The following is a 19,515-nucleotide window of genomic DNA, read 5'->3' as shown; positions in this document are numbered from 1 at the left end:
AAAAATAAAATTCATAAAAGATATGATTCCCTTTCTTTAAGATTATCCCTTTTATCAGTATTAAAGATACCTTCTCAACAACTGATTTGGTTCTAGCCTTTTTTCAGTTTTTGATGTTCATCTTTAATATACAGTCAGTCGAACAAGTAATAGTGCAGAAATGGGCTGTCTACCCAAGATAAAGAAAGAGATAAATCTTTGTTGCATACAGCATTCTTTTCTTTTGTACAATGGGCTTTATCAATAAAATAAAGCTTTCTTCATCAAGGAAACCTCTTTTAATTTATTTAGAGATGGTCTTTATCAAGCTAAGCTCCAGCAAATGGTGTTTGGAATAATAATTTATACTTTTTTTTAAGCAGCCAAGCACTTGCTATTTTTCCTTGCTGAATGGTCAGATACCATAATCATCATGTTGAAAACACCCTAATTAAGGGAAGTTGAAACCGACACACAAGCTTTCAAGAAGAAAGTTGACTTGCACATTAAAATGCAATATCCTCAATGCTGATGTTATTTTTTCCTTCCCATAGGGAACCACAGTCAGATATCCCGAGTACCTGTTGCTATTAAAGTGCTGGATGTCAATGACAACGCCCCTGAATTCGCATCCGAATATGAGGCATTTTTATGTGAAAATGGAAAACCCGGCCAAGTAAATATCTCCATGTTGTTAATGCTGAATATGTTTGTATACAACTGTCTCATATTTGATTAACCTGCATTATAGTGTGCATTTGCATCATTTACAATCTGCAAAGTCATAGGCAAGAAACATCCAAATGGGAACAGAGAGGGAGTATTCTTCTTTCGGAGATGTTAATTCTCTTCCTACTTATGACCAAATTGGCTCCTGAAACGGAATGACCTGCTGTGCCATGAACCCAGAGCCAGAAAACTATCTTTAAATATCTCGGGTTATGGATGATCACAGGGGAGGTCTTAGAGTGATGGGGCCAAAATTTTGACCTTCACATGGCGTGAAGTGAGGGAAAAGCCCATGGGAAGGCATGTTTGTTTCATATCAAATGTAGAAATAACGTATAACATTGGAACCCTAGGAAAACCAATTGCAGGAAGTGAATTTTTAAATCTGTAAAGCTGTAGCTATATTTAGATAGACATAATGTGAACAACATGTTTTAGACATGCAAGTAAAGCATCTGATAATTGTGTATTGATGTGTATTGATGGAACTTTTTTTTTTAAACAACTGTCTTATGTAGCTTAGATAGGACAATGCAGACACAGAGAGAGACAGGGAGAGAGGAAGGAAGGAAGGAAGGAAGGGAAGGAGGAAGGAGGGAGAGAGTTAAGAACGAAAACAAAACCTGCTATACTCTGAATGTCAAAATGGAAACAGTCTATGTAAAGTTCTAAAAAACACAAATGTAATAGACTTATTTTAACAAGGTGCCAAAGTACTGTATGTTTAAGAAATTTATCATTTTTCAACTTCCTAATTTATTTCTGGATGGTGACATTTTAATTTAAATAAACAGCAGCTGACAGCATGACACTGGAGTTGTTAATCCAACTATTCTTGTGCCTCATGTGGGTGTTAGGAATTCAACTTACTATTTGCCGAGCAGTTTACCTGACAAGAGTCAGATTTTTTCCACCTATGAAAGGAATAGAACTGTGGCTCTATACTTTTATTTAACTATTACAAAAGAAAGATCAAGTTGCTACTCTCCTATAAAACAAACAGTGGGCATTCTCCCCTAGACTACTCTCCTGTAGCTGAAGGATTGGCATTGTTTCCATCTACCAAAAAAAGATACACATACATGTGCACACATACAAAGTAAAAGCTAAAATTCTAATAATAAAATTGAGTAATTTTAAACACTTAGACATCATAAATGTTGTTATAATCAAAATATTCACCTTCAGCAGTGATATGCCAAAGGTGACTTCTTTTTAAAAATAATATTCCAACATTAGTTTCAATGTTTCTTAATTTCATCATGTCGAATTGCCCTCTATCGGTCTTATCTTTTGAGTGTTTTTATTTGTGATACTTTGAGGATGGAGTGCATATATACTTGGCAGCAAATATCATTTAGCTAAGTTGGTGAATGCAGTTGGTGGAGGGAGTTTGATCAAAATATATGCAGGTCAGTTTCAAGGATATGGTTGTGTGGGCCAGACTGCTGCTCGGGTAATGTAGCCAATCACAGAGTTATAAGCCAGACATTTTTGATCATACAGAAACTGTCATATGCTTTAGAATTTAAATAAAACTCCATTGTTCATGCAAAACTCATCACACAAGTTCAGAGAGTCAATGGCATTGATATTTCAAAAATTACACATTGGCTTCACTTACTTGTGATATTGACATGCATGCCTTTGGACCTTCTGGAATCTGGAGGTTTACCCTGTGGATTTTGACTGTTTCCAAGGTTTTAATGATTCCTCAGCAGTTTTTATCCTCAGAAAAAAATACATTGTTTCATCACCTTTCCTATGCAAGATCAAAATAAAAAACAAAAGTTGATTCTTTGTTTTATGATTTTTGCAAATCAACATGAATGATTCATTCTGTGAAAAAATGTTTATGTTGTGTGTGTCCACTGCACTATCTTATCCTCAAATGAATCTATTTAGGCATGTTTATTAGAGTTCATATTTACATGAAGACAATCAGATCTTTGTCTGTTCAGCATAATTTTTGGACATATGGCTGACTGGTTGATACATACGCAGTTGTTCAAATAGCTCCTGAATTCCTTGAATCCTTTGTGCTAGTCAGAACTCATGTTTGATTCATTATATCATTCCTAAGTCACTTTTAATCGCTCAAGTATCTCATTTTTATATTTAACATTTTCCCAAATTCATTTTTGTTATCCACACTAAATAGTGTTCACTTATATAAGTTCAACATACACTTTCAATCATGTCTCATAATACCATACAAATGGCTGACTCACTTTGCAATTAGAATATTCATTATCACATTCATGCAAAACAAATGTCAAAGACTGAATTAGCACTAAATTCGTAGTCATCTCAATATTTTTCAACAATTAATGTCTGCTTTATAACAGCCTCAGAGAAAGGAGTGCGGGTGGCTTTGAAATGTCTAGTTTGCCTGGAAGATATAGATTTAAGGCTAAACTCGAGGGGGTCAGCTTCCTGGGAGATGATGCAGCTGAAAATCATTAGCAATAATCAAGCACAAGCCATTAAAAAAACTCAATCCGTAAAAAATCTTCTGGATTGAGTGAGCCTCTGTAAAGAGTTCTTTAAAACATCTCACAAAATGAAAACCAGTATCAACATGAACATAGAGAATTCTACTGCACTTGACTCTTTTCCGCTGGACTCATTTAAACAAAGAGTCCAAAAAAAAAAAGAAAGAAAGAAAGAAATGAAAAGAAAAAGAAAGAAAAAGGGAGGCCACCTTCCTCTTCTCTAAGATAGATCTCTAGTTCATGGTACATCTGTGCTAAAATTGGCATAGGTTTACTTTGAAAGTAGAACTGGAAGTCCTGTCTCTTCCTCCCACCTTCCCATGATTCTGAAGTAAAAGATGACATTTTCTTGAATTGGTTCCCTTAAGAGAGTAACAACCACCCATGACAAAGAGAGAGAGTTCACAGTCAATATTATAAAAAATCAACGTGAATCCCTTTTGATTAGAATCCTTTTAAATAATCCCTCCATTTCAAAATTAGATGTTGATGTGGTATTTTCTGATGGCTAGCTACTCTTATTTAAAACAATTTTCCCCCAGTAGTTACAGGTAATTTATCTTAAAAGTTATAAGGTGATGTATACCTTTAGTCTCCAATTCAATAATGCCATGATATAGTCATCTACACGTTACTTGGCCCTCAGTTTAACAGGATGAATAAAAAGATTCTCTCCACTTGCTCCTCTTTAATGGCCAAAGCAGAAATGAGCGTATGGGTTGAGGATTTCAAAATTAGAAGGCAAGATATCTGACTGAAAGTTCATGTGTCTAACAGGATGATAGGTTTTGATCAGACAGTAAATATTTATTGAACACAAACTGTATGCCAAGACTTGGCTGGGTACTGGGGATTTAGTGGCAGACAAACATCAGTCTTTTCCCCTCATAGAGTTTTCTCTCTGGTAGGCACTTGATAAAATTAGAAGTGGTAGAATTGCAAGAAAATACCTCAAATCCTCTGGGCAGAAAGGAGGCTGAAGAGATGAGAGGAAATGGAACTATCTTAATGAAAAGACCGCTTAGTATAGGACACATTCCACCAGAGACAGGAAACATCTATCAAGTCCTGAAAAGGAGTCAGCTGGGGATAAACCAGGTTCTGTCTGAAGAGAATGGTACTCTGGTGGGATGGGTGGAGGACCAGGTAACAGCTCCTTCAGGAGAAACCAGTATCTTCCTTCACTATGATAACACCATACTCAAAACCAAACATGAAAGAGAAATAGAGAACATCAGTGATCACTGCTGGACAGAGGGCCTTCCGTAACTCTGTTCTACATCTTATCTCCTCAATAGGGTCTTTCTAAGATTTTATTTCAGATGCTTACCTCTTGCTTACCATACATACAGAATTAGGGTAATGCGCTCCAGATGGTTCATTGACACAGGGACTGAACTGAAAATACTGTGTTTCCAGGGGTGACTCAAGGTCTCTTGTTTAGTCTCAGAGAATATTTATTGTTTGAGAATTAGTTGGCAACCGACCTCTTCAGCTATTTTTCCTTCAGGAAGGAGCTTCCCCTGTTACTATAAATAAATCTAGTGGAGTATAATTTGAGCTTCATCACCATCTATAGAAATCGAGATGTTCTATTTAGCATCAAGTTAATTACGTCTGGGTTAAAAACATACTTTGGTTTATCTCTTTTAATCCCTTCTATCTATGACCAATACTGCAGCAATATAAAGTTTGCTTATCATGGGAATATCACAGGTCAAAAAAGATAATAGCCCATACTTATAGATATGTATCTAGCCAATGCTTGTCATGTAGTAATGGATATCCACAAAATTTTAAAATCATGATTCTAATTTAGCAGTGACAAATATTTCAATAATTAGTTTCTCAGATATTACCATGGAAACACTTGTTTTATTCACAGACACACAGTGCACAAATGAAAAATCATTCATTTATTTGTCGAACAATATTTATTGTGTATCTACAAGATGCTAAGTATTGTAATATGACCTGGGGAAACAATGTGAAAAGAACAAAAAAAAGTGTTCTCTCCAATGGAATGAATGAGGAAGAGGGATAATAAAACAACATAGAATGAATCAATAATATAAATTTTGAAAACTGGGTTGAAGAAAACAACACAGCATAGACAGAACAGAACAAAGAAAAAGCAGAGATCTACTTTACGTAGTGTTGTCAAGAAAGTTACTTTTTAAAGGGATATCATTTAGGCTGAAACTGAACAAAAATGAGAAAGGGTAGTCATACAAGAAGTGGAAGCAAGAGCCTTCTAGCCAACAGGATAAGCTCGTGCAAAGACCCTGAAGGGAGAAAAACCTTGGTTTGTTTGAAAAATTGAAGACATCTGTGGCTGAGTATAGTAAGAGTAATAAGCAAATGTAATATGAGTGTAATAAGCAAGAATGAAATTGGACAAAAAGAGTATTATGTTTGAATAAAATCCATACACACACATACACACATGCAGATGCGTTCACATGCAATTAAACAGGAAGAGCATCTAGAAGGTTGTAATTGCAAAAGATAATAGTAGCCTGGCCTAAGGTGCTGGCAGTGGAGGTGGAGAGAGGTGACTGGGGAGGCTGCATGCTTCCATGAATGAAATAATACATACAGACATCTAACATGCAATCAATATCACTGTTCTGGGATTTTGGTGTTGCAATGACATTTTCCAGATATGGGGGCTGAGGCTGATAAAAGAGCAAGGGTCTTAACTAAGGCCATGAAAAGTAGGAAAGATGGGCTTCAAAGTCTATTCTTGGAGGTGCCCCAGTCCCTGTACTTTCTAGGATTTCACAATGCTTCCCAAGGAGCAGACTTTGAAATTCCATTGCCTGTGTGACACACTTTTTAGAAAAATAGTAATGAGAATAAGATTCTGATCAAGAGTGAGCACTCTTCAAAGGAACAAAAGAAAACAAACAACTCCTGTGATCAATAACACACTCTATTCAAAAGCATTCCACATAATAAGAAAAGTAGAATTATCCCTTGATAAATAGCAGCAATGAATGAGTTTGCTACCATGTTTATATATTTTTTTAGTTTCTGTTGGTCTTTTTCTAATAAATGTGAAACAATGAAATGAAATTATGGCATTTTATAACACTCATGAAACAATAAACGTAGGAGATTTAATTTTAACTTTCCTGCCAGAGGGCATCTTTCAGGATCTATCTGCATACACAAGAGAGAGACAGGATTGATTTTAGAACAGATGAAATTGATGGCCTCAACAAAATGCATAAAATATGATTTTCATTTTACTTTAGGTGAAGTAAGGGGAAGGTAAATTAGTGGAATGTATAAAACAATATTTGAAGAAGTCACATGTAAAAAAAAACATTTCAAGAGAGTCATTAATAGAAGTATAACTTTTAGAGTGCAATTTTGACAGAGGGGGAAAAGCTAAAAAAACAAAGGCAAAAAAGTGAAAAAAACTCGGAATTTTTGAAGGTTTGAAGGTTTGAAACTAGCACAATCTGAGTCACAGCTCTGCCATGTACTAGTTTTGTGACCTTGGGTCTTAACTTCTGCTAGTTTAAACTCTCACATTTTAGAAATATCTAGCTCAATATCAAGTGCTCAATACATAATTGTAATTATTAGTATATATTTTAACTAGTTTCATAGTTTCAAAGGCAAAATATTTTATTAGTATTGTTTTTGTTGTTTTTATTGCTGTTATTGTTATATATTTATGATCCTTGATTTGGAGCAAAACACTATAAACAACGCCTAAATGGGTCAATATAAAAGAGGACAGTCTATTCCCCTGTATTGGAATAACTCTTCCTCTGATAATTTACAAGTGTATTTGTCAAGAGTGAAGAAAGGACTCGTACTTCATTCCTCCCCATATGAATCTGTGGGCTAATATAATTATTTGTTTAAAGTACAGCAGAATCAACTTACAGGAACACATACAATCTAAATCTTTTTTGAAGTCATGTTTGCAGCCTCTATATGCTTTGGCTGAACCTCTTGCATGATTCCAAATCCACATGCTTTATTCTGGCCCTTCACCTAAATATTAGGATTGATGATCCACAGAAAAAACAATGGTATAAAGGATTGTTTACAAATCTTGGGTTGTTACTGACTGATGTTCTCTCTTCATTTTATTTTCAACCTACAAGTTAGTAAATAAGAATTTAGATGGAAGCATGGTACGCACACGTGTATGCTTGTTTTTATTTGTTCATGGAAGCCATGGTGATGAGCACGTCTTTTTCAAGAAAGTAAAACTGACACTATAGCTATTAGGAGCTTTTAGTCTTATTAGGCTTTGTGTTAGTGACATAAATTGGGTAAGATCGGGTACCAAGAGAAGCTGATGTATTATTGGAAGGGCAGAGATGCAAATGGAATTAGTGCTATAACCACCAAGTGATGCAGACACAACACCTTCAAAAGGAGATTAAAGAGGTCTCCGGGCCTCTAAGACTCATATGGGGTTCTAGAGGATAGCGTGTCTTAAAGTGGACAGCCTGAGAAACACTTTTAGGGTATAGCATGTCAGTATATGGTATGGTGTGTGGTATGTCTGGGTGTGTGTGCGCGCATGTTTTTCCCAATAAGATTGGGAACCACTGTATTAAACGAAATTAAAGAACGGTATCTTCTACTTGTTTTGTTTAACTGTAAGATCCCCTTGCATTTATAAATACATATGAATCCCCAAAGGGCTAGAACCAAATGGTCTTGGGCATTTACCAAACATAGTTGATTATAAAATCTTTTGAATTTCCTTCAGAGAAAACTATACAACTAGTGGCAAATGGAAGCCAGCTGGAAAAATCTTGCTTCAGAAGAATAAACAATAGGATGCATTTTCAGCCTAGGAAGTAATGTTTATGATATTAATGAGGCATCAGGAAATATTCCTGTGAAGTTGTGTAGTGGAAGATGGAGAGGAGATAAGACTAAAAAGGCAGTTGAGACTTCTAAATTATGTTAAAAACTGTGGACTTTACTAATGAGGTTTTCAAAGCAGAGCAAGTGATGGAGTAATTTTTCAAAAATATTGATCATTTCAGAGATGCACAAAATACAGATGAAATATGCAGAGACAAGCAACAGAAAATAAGAAACAGGAGAAACTGGAAAATTCAAACTTTGTATAAATACATCCTTTAAGAGTCCTTGCTTTGTATCATTTTACCTTAACTTAGTTACAATAAAGGGAAAGGGAATGAAAAAGAACAAAACTGAGGAAAATGTCAGAAGTTCTGTGGTGGGTTAATGAAGGCACAGGCCCCAAATGTCTACAGAGAGGACTGAGGACTTCACTTAGTGTTTAAAAGAAACGTATACAATCTAATCTACATTCTCCTGTTGTATTTTCTATAGGTCAGACCTCTAAGATACATGCTCTAAATAGCCACCTAATACTTATTAAAGACAAGGATATATTCATGCAAAGAAATGTGACATGGGACAACACTTTGGGGAGGAAAAGAAAAATCTTGATAGAAACTGGATTGCCTTACAAATTATAAAAGAAGTATCCAGGAACTGTCCATTAAATGGATATGAGCAACACTCATTTTGAACTATGTTATACAGTTTTGAAATAACTGAGGATAATTGGGTCATGAGGGTTTTAATATAGTTTCCTCAAATTCCTGTATGTCCTCCTTTTTCAATTAGTCATCATTGGTATAACTTGATTTCTCTTGTAGACAAAATTTGTATTTGCAAAGACCGCTCTTTCAGGGGATGGCTCTTAGCCTATTTTGTTTTGTTCCCTTCAGTTATGGACACCATTGATAATCTGATAAAAGCTCTGGACTTTTCCTTCATATATGTGCATATATAAATAATTTCATACAATTTTACTTTCATGTATCATCTTTTCCTTCCTCAGGTTGAAAACTACTGCTCTAAGAAATAGAAGCTAGTATTTCAGGAATGTTTACATTGGTAACCGGAAATAAACTATCAATAATAGGCAAAAGAATGAATAGAAAACCAAATGTTAACATTGGTAACCAGAAATAAACTATCAATAATAGGCAAAAGAATGAATAGAAAACCAAAAATTATGCTGTACTGCCTTTGATGTCTCCTCTTCTCACTCACTCTCTTTCCACCACCTTCGAAATCAAAAGGGAACCTTAATATCCATAAAGCAAAGAACATGAATGTCAAGAATGGATAAGTTCATCTTTATGCACTCTCCAAAATATTGGACGTCTAAGCCCCAATTTAACTGAAGTACACGTGCAGAAGATATGAATGCCAGCAAGATTTTGAGGCAGTCTGACATGCGGGGCAGGAAGATGTAGGGAGTTTGTTATCCAATTTGCTTGGGATCAGATGTTACAATGTCTTTGATGCACTAGAGTTCTGATAAGTCTCTTCATACCTACCTCTCAAAGTTACGTAAGAATTAGTGGTGATGCTAAAACATGCCTGACATGATTTATTTATTCATCCATTCATTTACTCATTTAGACAATACTTATTAAAAAGCTACAGTGTGCCAGACACTGTTCTAACAGCAAGCGAGAGGGGGGAAAAAACCCAACTCATCATCTAAGAACAACTCAATGAACAATAACTACAGGAGCTCACAGGGGATATTCTAATAGATTCCAGGAGAGTTTTAAGGTTGTCAACAGATCAGATAATCAGAAATGTGTTTGCTCGCTGCTTGCCTTTTGAAAAGTTAATAATGACAGTGAAACCTACTACTATGAAATACTTTTGAGTTACTATAAAAATCTAAAATAATGTTTAATAAACTATATTAATTAAAGCGATCTGAGGTTTAGCATTATTGATAAACAATGAATAGTTTTTTAAAAAAGAGTCAGAATTATGATATGGCCGACAGTTCTAAAAAAAAATTTCTTTTCAGTTTTATGCTTAGAAAGGTCATTTGATTTCAAATCAGTACTCTCAAGAAATAGATCAGAGTCTGCTCCCATGGAAATTCAAGTATGGCCCTGAAATTCATTTCCTTATGCCCAATCTCAGATATGCTTTGTTTTTCTGATAGAGAAGTATATTAGCTTTTAGCTTCCTTTGAAATTAATCCACAATAAGTTATCAAGCATTAGATTTTTCAACTGCATCCTAACTTTATTGCTAGAAAGGAAAACATTTAAGCTAAATGCTGTATATTTACTACTAAAAATCTATGACCTCTTCAGAAATTTTTATATCATTTTCATGAAATAGTTGTCCAATTACTTACAAATCAACTGATGTCAAAGTAGCTCACAGTGGGAAATGCATGCAGTTTTCATTTGCCATCAACTCAGTGTACCTATAAAATCTGCTTGTGTGGAGGTGCACTTCCTTGAATAAATCCATTCTTCTTTTTCTTCTGTTGTTTAAAGCCAAATGTGTTCAGATGTTATTACATCAATGAAAATTTCAGCCTTTTAAATATGGGTAACTTAATGCATTTTAATAGCATAAAGTCCTTCAAGTGATCTACCAGGCATCTACTCTAAGAGAAAATGATCAGACAGTGGCCATTGCATTAAAATAAAGTGAAGTGTCAAAAATGGTTTAAACCAAAGTCTTAACCATATCCAGTTCATAGGATATTTGGAAGTTAATTTAAAGATTCACCATTTCATCACTTTTTTCCCAACACATCATGCACTGATTTTGATGTGAAATTGACAGTACCAACTCTTCTAATGAACAGTAATAAGAGACCTATGGACACTAATCTTCTCCCTTGACTCAAAAGAGTGGATCCCAGGCTTAAGCATGCATCAGAATCACCTACAAGACTTTAAAATGCAGATTTCTAGGCCCTGTCCCAAGACTTTTTGGTTCAGCAAGCTCAAGAAGTTGCATGTCTAACAGATTTCCTGGCTTAAATAAATGGTGGAAAAAATATTTATTGCAGATGTAATATTTAGGCCAAACTTCTGAGATGTGGTATGACAGGTAATTATACTCATTTACTTCAGGTAAGCTAAATTATTGCCTATTTTGTTTTGGTTGTGAGGGCGTAACATGTAGATTCACTCGCCAGCACGTATGAGTCTTTTTCATGCAGATGACTTAGAAATATTAGAAATGGTATTGCTTGTAGGAGCTCTATCCATTAAATACACCTTAAGAATGCTCTTAGTTACGAATGATTCCCACCCCAGAATATAAGACATCCTCTTTTTTTTTTTTTTTTAAGTGATGTTGAGCATCTTTTCATGTGTTTTTTTAAAATATCTTTATTGGAGTATAATTGCTTTACAATGGTGTGTTAGTTTCTGCTTTAGAACAAAGTGAATCAGTTATACATATACATATGTTCCCATATCTCTTCCCTCTTGTGTCTCCCTCCCTCCCACCCTCCCTATCCCACCCCTCTAGGTGGTCACAAAGCACCAAGCTGATCTCCCTGTGCTACGCGGCTGCTTCCCACTAGCTATCTATTTTACATTTGGTAGTGTATATATGTCCATGACACTCTCTCACTTTGTCACAGCTTACCCTTCCCCCTCCCCGTATCCTCAAGTCCATTCTCTAGTAGGTCTGTGTCTTTATTCCCGTCTTGCCCCTAGGTTCTTCATGACTTTTTTTTTTTCTTCTTAGATTCCATATATATGTGTTAGCATACAGTATTTGTTTTTCTCTTTCCAACTTACTTCACTCTGTATGACAGTCTCTAGGTCCATCCACCTCACTACAAATAACTCAGTTTCGTTCCTTTTTATGGCTGAGTAATATTCCATTGTATATATGTGCCACATCTTCTTTATCCATTCATCTGTTGATGGACACTTAGGTTGCTTCCATGTCCTAGCTATTGTAAGTAGAGCTGCAATGAACATTTTGGTACATGACTCTTTTTGAATTATGGTTTTCTCTGGGTATATGCCCAGTAGTGGGATTGCTGGGTCATATAGTAGTTCTATTTTTAGTTTTTTAAGGAACCTCCACACAGGTCAGAATGGCCATCATCAAAAAACCTACAAACAATGAATGCTGGAGAGGGTGTGGAGAAAAGGGAACCCTCTTGCACTGTTGGTGGGAATGTAAATTGAAACAGCCACTGTGGAGACATCCTTTCTTTGTTTGCTCTTTTTCTTCACATGTGCTCACACACTTCAGGAATGATTTCTTCAACAGGTGCCTTGGGAATAGAAGTCTTTTTGAAGCAAAATTGGGTAAAGGGAGAAGACGATGCTACATGTGCTCACAAGTAACTTTTCCCCCCTTTGTTCTTCATAACTGCCTAAAAGAAGGCTCTTGTCAAATTATTCTGTTACATATTTGTACATGTAGGTTGTCTATAAAAGAGTCATCTGTGTCTCACAGTTTTTTCCCTTGTACTTTAATTCTTTCTTCTTTATAAAACTAGAAGCCCAAGGAATCTCTCTGCACCTAAATGTCAAGGCAAATATGCTAGTTGTTTAGATATAATAAATATAATTGCTTTTCCACCTAATCTGATGGAAGTGAGGCCCCTGTTTGTGTAACATCTAAGTTGTTACATTATCAACGTGCTGTGTCATGAATAAATGGCAGTGACCTTAACAAAAAATAATAATGATGATGATGACTAATACTCGTTGAACAGTTACTAGGAACCAGACACTATATTAACAGGTTGACATGAATTTACATAAAGAATTAAAACGACCCTATGAGAAAAGTATTCTTCTTATTTAAAATTTAGGAATACGAGAATACTGAGTTTCAAAGAGTTAAGTAAATCCCTCCATTTCATGCAATGAGTAAAGGATAAGACTATGACTTCTATCAAGGCAGCTTTATTTCAGAGTCCATCAACTTAATGACTGTCTCACTGTCTTCACCATGAGTTATATTTTGTGCTATTTTTTGTTATATTGTTACTCAAGCTAAGTACAATTATAAGACATTTCACAAGGTCTTTAACAAGAGTAAAACACCTACAAAGTAGGAGTATGTTCCATTTACAAAAATGGAGAAATAGAGAATGAGAGAAGTTATTTCATTTATGCCCCAAATAACCCTGATGCACTGCTTATCGTATAGCATGTGGGTGATACAATGCAAAACTTCACAGCTATTGAAAATGTTCTTAAATTGTGGTTCTCATCTTATTTAGGTGATAAGTTATAAGGCAATGATGTCCCTTTCTCAAAAAGAAGTGATCCATTTTTTTCTCTTTAATGATACTGGCAAAGTTCAATGGCACATAATTGTTCAAACTGACGTAACATTAGGCATCATAATTATATTCTCTAAATTTCACAAACCTAAGAGTATTTCCCTGTTAATTTTTTACGGTAAATCTGATTATACCCTTGACTGTCATGCTTCATAGGCATTTTTTTTTTTTTGGTAGAAATTATGTTGTAACTATTTACAGTAGTAGTATAAGCTATAATTTTTACTACATTAGCTGTTGCCCAGTGTTTCATATTGAAGTGATTAATATCACAGACTCATAAATATGAATTATTAAGCTAATTCTCTGACATCCCAAGGAACAACTTAGCACTAAGTTAATGCAGCTTTGCAAATGAAATAAGCACATTCAACTGGCACCAATTCTGAGTATGTATATCTATCCAAACAGTTCTCTGCACGGTGGTAATTCTTCTAATCCCTATAATTTATTCATCTCAGGATACACTCCAAAGCATTGTTTGCATGTGTTATCCACTAGCTTTAAAAACGGTATTCATTATTGGGAGGGAACAGATGCAACTCTTCAGAAAGGTTTGTGGCAGTGATGTTTGTGCCAAGGAACATTCTATTTGGCAAACACTTGTAACCTAATGAGTAAAATGAAAGAGGAGTTGTGAGGATTCAAGATTTAAGTACTTTACCTCCAAGATCCTCCCAAGAGCCACACTACAATCACTGTAACAATTCCAGATTTCATTCTAGAAGCCCGTACATACTCAAAGTGGAAAGAAGCCTGTAATTGCCCAGTGGAATTTTCAAATACCCTTAAATTTGTTATTTCAAGCCACAGATACCAAATGGACACAAAAGTAATGACCCAAATTTTCATCAACTTATCAAAGCTAGGTTTTCAAGTGATGAATGTTTCTCCTTATTCTTGGTGTGAACCATCCATAACAACTTAGAAAACTGAAAAATATTCCTTGGGCCAAAGTATCACTCTTCTAAAGGAATGTCACTCAGCTTTTAAAGGCAGTGCAAGCCCTCTGATGTCATCAGAAGTGCTGACGCCAAGTTTTATGTTACAGGTCATTCAAACAGTGAGTGCCATGGACAAAGATGATCCCAAAAACGGACATTATTTCTTATACAGTCTTCTTCCAGAAATGGTCAACAATCCGAATTTTACCATCAAGAAAAATGAAGGTAAATATATTAGCATCATGAAACAGGGTAGAATATACATTGGAAAATAGGATGTGATTTCATAATTTGACTGACAATATCAGTAGAATAATTTTTCTTCACCTATGAGCAGTTGAAACTTAGCTTATCAGCCTAAAGGCATGGTAATTACATCACTTCCTCTTTCCAATATTGAAACAATAGATAAGGGAATTGTGAATGTGCAAGTTAATTTTATCCCGGAGAATACCTCAATCACCTTACTTTAAAAAAAAATGGACAGTAAGATTTAACCCCCGTGAAAGTTCCAGTAATTTTACTGAGATATCTGATGTTATCCAAGTACATTATACTGAGATATCTGATAGAAGAGGGCCTGGCTTATACTTTGCAGTTGTTAAGTTTTGATTGAATGTTTACCAAGTCTTTAGGGAAAGCCTATTCTAATTTCGTCTGGTTTGTGGGTACACATTAGAGGTATTTGATTTAAGCCTGTACCAACTTTGACAATAGCAATTAGATCAGAAAATCCTTCTTGAAGGACACTCCTTATCAGTATTATTTTGGGGCTAATATGAACTGATTTTATTGTTAAGTCTTTTACTCACAGAAAACATTTAATCCATTTCATTATTTCTTGAGAACCAAGCTCGGATTAACCATTTCCCTTAACTATTGTCTATTACATATGAAGGTCATAGATCATTTTAAAAAAGTCTATCTCATCTGTGCATTTTTCTTTACTAAACTGCTGTACATTTAACAAGGATTTTTAGCTGTCTATTTTGGCTCAGAAGTATTTAAGCCTTAGTTTCAGCTGTTTTAGAATGATTAGCAGAATAAATGTATCATCTGGGGCTGTCTTCTGGCTTTACTATGGGCATTTGTTTAGATTTATGAATGGTCTATATAAAAACCATGCTCAATTTGAAGAGTAAAATTTGGCTCATGACATTTGGTTTATTTTCTCTGTTCTGTTTCAAGGAGGTAGTGAATTCTGGTAAAACTTCCTTTATGAAGTGAAATAACATTTTATGGCTCTTGTTAAATATATTCTGGCCTTACCCTTTAACAAAATGCTACTTAGTTCTTTGGGGATGCTTTGATAAAGTGGATGCATCACAGAAAAGGAAATGAGAAAGCTATTATATAGATATTACTCACTCAGCTGGCTTCCACTATTCTCAACATTAAGGAAATGAAATCTTGATCTTTCTCCTCAATAGAGGAGTTACATGTGTTAGCCTCCCTGAATTAGGAGCTCTGATCCAAGTACATTGTCTTTGTTTTTTGGATAACACTGCCAACATTTCTTTTGTTGTGGAAGTCCCGTGACCACGCCTAAGATGAGAGCCCCCTAGGAAATTCCAAACTGAGCTGAAAGTCTGTGCAGAAGTGTGAGCCATGCTTACTTTGATTGTGAGCTAATAGGGATTAGTCATTATTTTTGCATATCAAATGCCCTACATTTAAAGATTCTCTGGGAAGAAGTGTTTTCCCATCCCAAAGGTCTGAGCTCCTTGGCGCTTTCTGTGCATTCTGCAATTTCAAGATGTGCCCATTACAGGTATGGCCCGTCAAAGACACTGCATAAACATATGTTGGATGAATGAGAGGTAGTTACTGGGTGCCTGTGAAAGTGTAGTTTTGTACTATATTTATTATGCCCTAAACCCTTTAAAGAGGAGATTTTAGTCCTACAGTGGATGAATTTCAAGTGTTTTCTCTAATTTTTAGAATTAGTACAAAGTAAAAGTTTGTACACCTAGGAAAACTCTTCGTGCCCCATCACACATTTCAATAAACCCTGTAGTAGAATATTTAAAGGCATGTGGATTATCTGTTTTATCTTGAAACTAGAAAATAGGATTTAAGTTTTGACTTACCTCACAGGTGTGTGTGTGTGTGAAATAATTGCAAAAACAAAAAGATGCTAGGTATCACAAAATGGACAGAAAGAACACTCTCTGTGCCATGATTGTTTATTTAAAATTATGTGTTGATTTATTTTGCAAAGAGTGACCATATATTGCCCCAACTGGGATATTTTTTAAAGTGAAAGGGGTTGCTATTTATATTTATATTTATGCCTAGAAACACCATAAACCAGGACTGTCTTGTGGAAACTAGGACATATGTTCTCTGTGATTTTGGATTTAGGATCCAAATATTCAACATCTCCATAGAATAAATCATGAACACAGGTCTTTGGAACAGATATGTCAAGTTTATACTCTATCTCCCTTTTCCTGGATCAGAAATACATGAGTTTTGTTTCACTTTTTTGGCATCTGGATAGTTTCCATGAAAGTAGGAAAAAAACACAGTTTGTCTCCTCTTAACATTTAGAAACAAAGCAATGGAAAGAAGTTTTCAGGTTTAAAATGGTAGAGATATACTGATAAGAAGGTAGATAAAAAGATGTCTTATGAGCCTGTTACTCATTCCTTATTAATGATGAGAGAACACAAAACAACCAAAAAAATTCAAATACTAGACATTATTTATTTTAAAACTATGGTATATTTGATGTTTGAAACATGAGAGAATCAAATGATAAACTCATATTCAGAATTGTTTTTCCTTCTTCAGATGGACTTTAAAATGGTCAATAGCTGATGTCTCTCCACTGAGAACTTCATGATTTACAAGTCCTAGCCCACCAGATGAAGGTTAATATTTTGAGAGAGCCAATATATTCAAATCCATAATTGATAGGTGGATGAACCCTCTTTTTAACTGGATCTTTAAGGGAGATGGTTTCAGTATTTGGCATTTTCTAAGAAACTTGCAGCATGTCTTTCAATTCGAAGTTGCTGTGATCATTCTCCTCTCTCATACAGCTTGGTCCTTCTGCAATTTTCAGCTGACTAATTCATAATCAAAACCAAAATGAGATAGAAATTAACTGTCTCTTGTCTCCTATACAGTTGAGTGATTTCATAAATAATTCTCTTTCTGAATATATGAGAATTATATTTCTGCCAGAATAGGAAAGCAAACTTCAATACAGATAAAGGTGAAAACAAAGGTCAAAAATGTGATGAGTCACTCACATCACATGTACACACCAAACAACCACAACACCTTGAATCTTCTCAATTATACAGCTCAGACATCGGTTTCTTCATCTTCCAGTTGGATGAATTTATAAACAAAAGGAGTTTGACTGACAGCATTTCAGTATTGGCTTCCATTCTAATTGTGAAAACAGAAGATACTCAGCAATTACATATTAACAAGTCAGGGAAGATAAATGAACCTCTTCCAGATACAGAAATCTCTTGCATGCAGAAAATTTGAGGTCGGCAGAAACATGATCTTTGCCAGCCTGCATGTTATAGTTAAAAGATTTGATTGAAATTGCCAGAAAGCAGGCTGGAGAAATGGGAGTCTTCATGTTTTATACTGAAATATTTGAATCACATGTATAGAGAAATAAGAATAAACATAAAACTCTGCCCTAAAGAGGGTCTGTGGGAAGGAAAGACGTAGACTTGGCCTCAGTTATAGCTTGATTAGGCTTAAGGAAAGACAGAGGGGGAACCAGAGTATCTGATGACACTAATATTTTTTTTTTCTCCTCTTGATGACTCTTTTTTAACCAAAATTCTATTAACAAGAACCTTACTCTAAAGGCACGATTGTGATAATTAATTTAGATAATGGAGATGCTGATTAGAGCTTTGAAATAAGTGTGTCTTGAGTTATCTCAATATCCATTCCATGGTTAACCTGTTTAGAGTATAATTCATGTTTTGTTTGGTGGGGCTTCCATCTCAACTCAATGGCCAACTTCAATCACTATGTGTTTCATGTCTTTTTATCCTCTAGAAACATCCCTTGTGAGAATACTGACTGCAGGCAAGTTATTTTAAGCCTCAGTTTCATCATCTGTAATACCAGATACTACCTATCTACCCCTTAGGTGTGCTTTGATGGATATGAGTAACCGAGGGCTTAGACAGCTATTATCCCAATGTCTGGCACATAGAAAAATACTCATCATGAAATGGGACAAGATCCTATTTATGTGAATCCATTAATTCCTAAATTTCCATGCTATGTTCCATCTCTTCATGGAAGAGATGGCTTATCATTCTCAACCAGGTCCCTTTGCAGCTTTAACTCTGTTGATTTTTGAATGTTGTACAGTAGTTCTGAAATTGGCCTCACTGATAGTTGTGAAACTAGTGATCCTCACTAGTACGCATTGCAATGTATTGCAGTCTAAAGGGCATTATCATAGAAACATAAAAGGGAAAAAAATAGGAAGATGAGAAGGTGGGGAAAGAACGAAAATATTTACCAGCCACGTAATAGCTGGGATTCCTGGACCTGGTTTTAAATATGCAGGCTTTTTTTCCTCTCTCCTTTGCCAATATTAAACTCAGCTTTCTCCATTAAATGGCTAATCCCAATTTCCAATTTGTTACGATGACATTCCATTCTAGCATATCAAGTTGTTTTAAATCATCCACAACCTCCCAACACACAGACTCTGTGGGAATCATTTTGTATAAGCTGGAAAATTAGTCTTCCTTTGCTTTTTTGAATAATGTCAACTTAATTCAGACGCCTCTTGTCCCAAAATTAAAATTTACTGCTTGAAAGTGGAAGTGGGTTTCCCACATTCCAAGCCAGCCAGAGCTGGTCCTCTGCCCTCCATCCTCTCTCCAGCTGAATCCTCATGCATACCTCTCCTGTATTCAGGATGTTGGTTTCCAGGATGACAGAGTCCCTTGTTCCTCCACCTTAAGCCAGCTCTGCCCCATCTGGGCTGAATTAGACCTGAAAAGCCTTCCTTGATTATCCACACAGCAAAGAGGGCCTTGGTAAGCCAACTGTCCTCTTCCTGGACACCATCAGTCTCATTAAATTCTTCCATTACACCAAGCTGCTTTGCAACTAACAGGGGACTTTCCTAAATAACATCTCTTTCCTCAAGTGGTCTTTAAAAAGCCTCCATCCCTCAGTGACAGTGGATTCATTATTATTGGGTTTCTCAGGCTACCATACCTAAGCATCAAGTGAAAACTGTGTGCTTGGC

The 19,515-nt window shown here is 35.5% G+C and overlaps 1 protein-coding gene across 1 annotated transcript in view; it reads left to right on the top strand.

The window, feature by feature from the left end:
- Positions 1-19,515, top strand: part of CDH8 (cadherin 8) — a 366,357-nt gene that overhangs the window by 294,627 nt on the left and 52,215 nt on the right. The window contains exons 9-10 of the mRNA XM_036835108.1: positions 534-655; positions 14,369-14,486. Of these exons, the coding sequence (XP_036691003.1) occupies positions 534-655; positions 14,369-14,486 (240 nt within the window). The remainder of the gene's footprint in view (positions 1-533; positions 656-14,368; positions 14,487-19,515) is intronic.

This window comes from Balaenoptera musculus, chromosome 19 (assembly GCF_009873245.2).
Source record: "Balaenoptera musculus isolate JJ_BM4_2016_0621 chromosome 19, mBalMus1.pri.v3, whole genome shotgun sequence".
Classification (NCBI taxonomy): Eukaryota; Metazoa; Chordata; class Mammalia; order Artiodactyla; family Balaenopteridae; genus Balaenoptera; species Balaenoptera musculus.
This window is presented reverse-complemented; position numbering and strand designations above follow the sequence as displayed.